The sequence below is a fragment of the Lactuca serriola genome, chromosome 9, assembly GCF_051521515.1.
Source record: "Lactuca serriola cultivar US96UC23 chromosome 9, Lser_US96UC23_V15, whole genome shotgun sequence".
Classification (NCBI taxonomy): domain Eukaryota; kingdom Viridiplantae; phylum Streptophyta; class Magnoliopsida; order Asterales; family Asteraceae; genus Lactuca; species Lactuca serriola.
The window spans coordinates 16,235,333-16,240,658 of record NC_136416.1 but is presented as its reverse complement, the minus strand read 5'-3'; the positions used below and the strand labels follow the sequence as shown (position 1 = coordinate 16,240,658).

The window sequence follows — 5,326 nt, the reverse complement described above, 5'->3', positions numbered from 1 at the left end:
TTTTTAATCCGTAACTAATCCGTTGCCAACCATCGCCGTTATCCGTTGTTAATCTATTGCTACCATCTCTAATATGTCGATATCCATGCTAATTAATTGGTCGCAACCAAAGGGTCAATGGCCTAGCGGTATGGAGTGACCATCTCATATGAGAGGTCAAGGGTTCAAGTCTCGGTGAAGACATAGGTGGTTATTTAGGAGTAGATTAGTTAGTTTGTCATTTAAAAAAAAAAAATTGGTCTCAATAGGTTGCTATCCATTGCTAATCAGAAATTTTAGGGGTTTATTTTTACTGTTCACATAGGACCTTCAAAATTAAAGGACCGGCCCAAAAATTTATAGTTTTTGTTTTAACTTTTGAATTACGGAACTATGAGATATGTTTTTCTATGAAAATAGGTAACAAACAAAGTTCTAGAAAAAAAAATCAAAAGTACATATATTCCATATATATTTTTTACTTTGTCAAGATCTTAAGTAGAGTGATTCCTAGTTAACTTTCTAAAATAAAGTCAAGCTGTTGATTTCACATCACTATCTTGTGTATCTATTCAAGAAGATATTCTTACAGCATTTACAATATGACCTGTTTCAAGAGTTATTGGGTGTAATAAACTCTTTGAAAGTCAAGAAAACTGTTGTGGAAGTTCAATTCAAAGTTTTTTTAAAAACAATTCATGTGAGTGGATAACATATACATGCAAACAATAATAAAATGATAGAAATTAAATTGATGGTTCACATGTAAAAAATTTATGGGCTTATTGAATTGATGAGTTATGCTTATGTGCCACTAACAAGCTCAACAAATAAGTTCTGCTATGTGGATCTTAAGATGCACCTCAATATCTGCATCATAATTTTGACATGTAAGTTTTCACGAAAAAGACGAACCATGGACACCAAAAGGGAAAATGCCATCGTCCCACCACTTATAAGAAAGAGACCCCTAAACCCATAAAGATTCAAGATTTTTGGCGAAGGGGAAGAAAAATCCTTTGGGATCACTGCATGCCCAGAATCACGTTTTAACCATTTATCCTCTAAAGTTTTCAAAGTCCCATCTTGACGCATCTTCGCTATCTCAGTCGACATCTCTCCGGCCAAAGGTGAACCTTTTTGGAACACCTGAAAACATAGCTAGCTACATCAGACATGTAAACGTAATGGAGGTAGACTTATGAAAGAAACCAAAAGGATTGGAGAACACTCACAAAGCCAAAACCATTAGTAGTGGATGCTGTTGCGATCAAGGAGAGATCAGAAGAAGGATACATTGCAATGACTGTTTTGAGGTAAAGGATCTCATTGATGATTGCATCAACACTTTCACTTGTTAATGCTTTAGCATAGGCCTCAGGTGAATATAGTTTCTCAATTTTTGGGCCACCAAAGTTCAGTTTGTTAAAGACAAGTCCTCCTAATGGGGAAACACCCAGGAATCCGATAGATATCTGATTCATTCCAATCTGTTGTACAGTTAAAAGTGAACTCAAAGTTGCAGTGTAACTTGATGTGAGCACAAGCACTACGAAAACCCAAACCGTGACCACGAATCTTGATAGATTACTTTGCAGTTTCTCCCCTGAAGTTTTAGATATTAATGCCCAAAAAGATCAAATCTTTAAGTAAAGGAAAGATTAAGAGAGCTTACTGTGAGCATAAACAAGGGTTGAAAAGGAAAACCAGAGGGTTGTTCCAAATTGCTGTCTTGCTGAACCTTGAAATTCTTCGTTTGTACGATGTTCGATAAACCAAATGACAAACCCTAAAAAGAGAAAGAAACAAGCACTTGTGATCCAAAGATCTGCACTAAGAGGATCCAAGAAGATCCATGTGCTTTTCTTGGAGTTGTGGACTAGTGTCCCGATTCCCAGATCAGTGAAGGGCAATGTGAAGTCGACATAGAGAGACCTATTTGCTGTGATCGTTATATCCCCAACCGCAGCATCATATTCTTTAAGAGAGATTTTTTCGATAACATCATCATAACTCATTCCATCCTTATAAGGGAGCGGAATAATCTCAACGCCTACGCTATAATCCAAGGCATTAAATGCAGCATTGAAAACATCCCCACAAAAGCCACTGACACCCGATAGATTTGTTATGGGATCAACAGTCAGTTGTAACAAATTTGGGAATGTGGCAAAATCTGGAACCAGAATCCTCAGCTTCTTGTCATTGGTTTGTAACATCCTACGCTTTGGTGAAGTTTCAGACCCGCCCGGCCATATGATACTTTCCAGGCCATGATGTGAAGAAGAATTTGGTTTTCCAATTTCCTTCACAAACTCACCACCATTAGCCATCATCCAGAATCCAACCCTCCTATCACCCTTACCAATCACATTTACAACTTCCATGGCTTTGGAGATGGTTCTCCCATTCAGAAGCCTGAATTCACCACCTAAACTTTGGAAGTTGAGTCTTAACATCTCATCCAAAAGTGATGTGCCAACGATATCCAATTCTTTCGAAACAAATTCTTTAGTTTTTACCCACTCGACAGCAGTGGCTAGCGCGTAAACTGCATCATATGCCCATATCCCATAAGAATCTACCTCCTTAAACTCCTTAAAAGGGTTTAAAGCATAATGTTCCTCCCTCCATTTTGAAGCAAAGTTGTGAAGCTTTCTTGATGCTGGAAAATACGATCTGAAACCCACAGCCCCCTGCATCGATTTGATTGCTTCAGCATCCATGGAATTCAACAAGTTGGTAGTCTTACTTGTTATGATCCACATGTATCCTTCACCCATCATGCCCAACTCTTTTGCCCTGGAAAAAAGATGGGCTGTTAGAGAAGGCTGTGTGTGGACGACAAACACCATGGTTTGCATGGTTTGAAGCTTGTGAAGGTCTTCCCCGACTTGCTCTTTGCTGGCAGAGGTCGAAATTAGGCTAGTATGCTTAACTTGTATGCCTTTCTCTTGAAATGCACTAAACATATAAGCAGCCATTTCTCTTCCATCTGTAGTGTCCTCACAGATAACAATCACGTTCTTGGCCTCAAATGATTCAACCATGGCAGCAATGCCTTTGAACTGAGTGGTTTCATCTTCTGCAATTCGAAGAAAGTAAGGATTCTGATTCGAAAAGGGAGTTGTTGAAAATGAAAGAATGGGCACATTGGCTTTGTCTCCCAAAACCTCCAAGAATCTTGCTTGGGCTGTTGATTCTGGACCTATTATCGCTTTCACTTTACTATTTTCCAAAAGATCCAGAGCTGAATACGCATGATCAATGTATTACTTAGTATTCAAAACTAAAGTTTAATAAAAAAGTAAAAAGTAAAAACAAAGAATCAAATATACGAAAAAAGACAATACCAGCAGATAACGCACGCAGTGTTTCTCCTTGAGTATCCCTCTTCGTAAAAACTATCCTTGTTCTACAGTGAGGATTTTCGGTGTAAAAGTCAGAGATAGCCTGGGTAATGCAACCATAAACGATCTTCCCTACCCATGATTCCATGTCAAGAAGCACTCCCACTTGTACTTCCTTGTAAGATGGATCTTCATGTGCTGTAGTTAAAAGGGTTTGAAAGCTAAGCAACATCAATATCAGGAATAAAAATAACCTGCGATTCGCCATTGGCAACCGGAAGTTTAAGTTTCCTGCAGCTCTTGGTGCATCAAGTTGACACAGGTACCTTTTTACAAGTGAAGAAAGAAAATAGAGTCCTGCCAGACAAAAGAACATAAACAAATATATAGGAGTTTAGTATATGGTCTCATGATAGCTCGTTGTTGACATTTGATTATTTTAATTATGCCACCATGGAAGATCAACATTGACTGGAGAAATAAATCCTGGTCAGAGCTCTTGCGAGCTATCAGCATCTATGCCAACCCCTAATGATTGGCTAATTGTAAGCATGGATCAAAAAATGGGTTAGGTCTCGTTACGCTCTGGTTACATGGTCGTGATTCATCAACCTTGTACCTAACGGTCGGCTAATTGTATGCTAGCATCATCATTTGACCAAACCTCGGAAGTTTTGATTAAAGTGATTAAAGACGTTTTTTTGGGTTAGTTTGAAAAAGATAATCGAACTTTGCTCGTGAATCTTCTAGATTAAGTGATTGAAAGACTACATAAATAATGGGCTGGATAAGAAATTGGAGATATAATCAACTCCATGACGATTCTTCACAACTACATATAAATCAAATCTAAGTTTTGGTCCATATAGCTTGTTCCAATCTACATTTTTAATTTAACTTTTGATTTTTAACATGGCTAATCCCTATAGTTTCAAAAACTTGCACTGGTTGGTATTAATTCCCTTAATTTCCAATTGTTCACTACATAAGAAATGATGAAAATGCACTTACTTTTGTCCTTTTTTCTGATTTCGTCCATTTTTCTTATTATTGTCATTTCTAAACTTGAGTTTTGCCTAATTTCATAAGAATGTGATAAGAACCGCTCTATTCCACTAGAGGTGAGAAAGACTACCGAAATTCTCGACCCGAACCATTATCTATATCAAACCAATCTGGGACAATACTATGTACTTTAAAATCATGAAATTCGGGATTCGGTACGGTCGGTACCGTTAATGCCAAAAACCGGTACCATACCCGATATTGATACAATTATTCAATTTAGTACTCGATATTGCTTTTCACCCATTTCGGTATTCGGTATTCTCGGCTCGGTAACTGCTCATCCTTATATTCCATCACTATCACGACAACCACCTTATATCACCACTACAACCCCCATAGTTACTTTGTCTCCAACAAACCACAATCATCAGTGCACCATTGTCGCCACCACACCAACCAACCACCATAGACCCCATATACCCCACACCCACTACTACCCCCACCCCAATGACCTCAACGACAACATGCACGTTAGGTCGATGCTTCTTCTCGGTTGATCAAATTTGAACGAAATGAATTGCTGTGAGACACATTTGGGTTACCCACCGTAAATATTAAGTCTATGTGTGGGGATAAACTGATCAAGTTAATCTCCTTCTAGGACCACAAAACTGTTGCGGGTAAGTAGAGTTCTATGTTAATGGCCATTGAAAATAGAGTTCTAGAGTCCTCCTCGTTTTCATGAATGCTCGATCCCCAATGTCGGGATAAGTTCCTTATTGTTGGATCAGCATCCATACATATTTGGATCAAATATTCGGTGTAGAAGCTTGAGTTGGCGACAAGAAGTAGGATTAAGGTCAATGATACATTCTATTAACGACAAGAAAACCAACACTATCCATTCTTGCAATCTTGGCACAGACCCCATGAGTGCTCCTTTAGCATTTGTGTTCTCAGATGCACGCTCCTAAGCTTGAGCCAACATC

At 38.4% G+C, this 5,326-nt stretch overlaps 1 protein-coding gene across 1 annotated transcript; it reads right to left on the bottom strand.

Annotated features, from left to right (window-relative positions):
• Window positions 1-819: 819 nt before the first annotated feature.
• Window positions 820-3,477, bottom strand: LOC145075380 (glutamate receptor 1.3-like). The gene is made up of 4 exons (XM_079021647.1): window positions 3,333-3,477; window positions 1,655-3,229; window positions 1,215-1,585; window positions 820-1,128 (listed from the first exon to the last, which is right to left on the bottom strand). The coding sequence occupies exons 1-4, from the start codon at window positions 3,475-3,477 to the stop codon at window positions 820-822; spliced, it is 2,400 nt and encodes a 799-aa protein (XP_078877773.1).
• Between the last annotated feature and the right edge of the window lie 1,849 nt (window positions 3,478-5,326).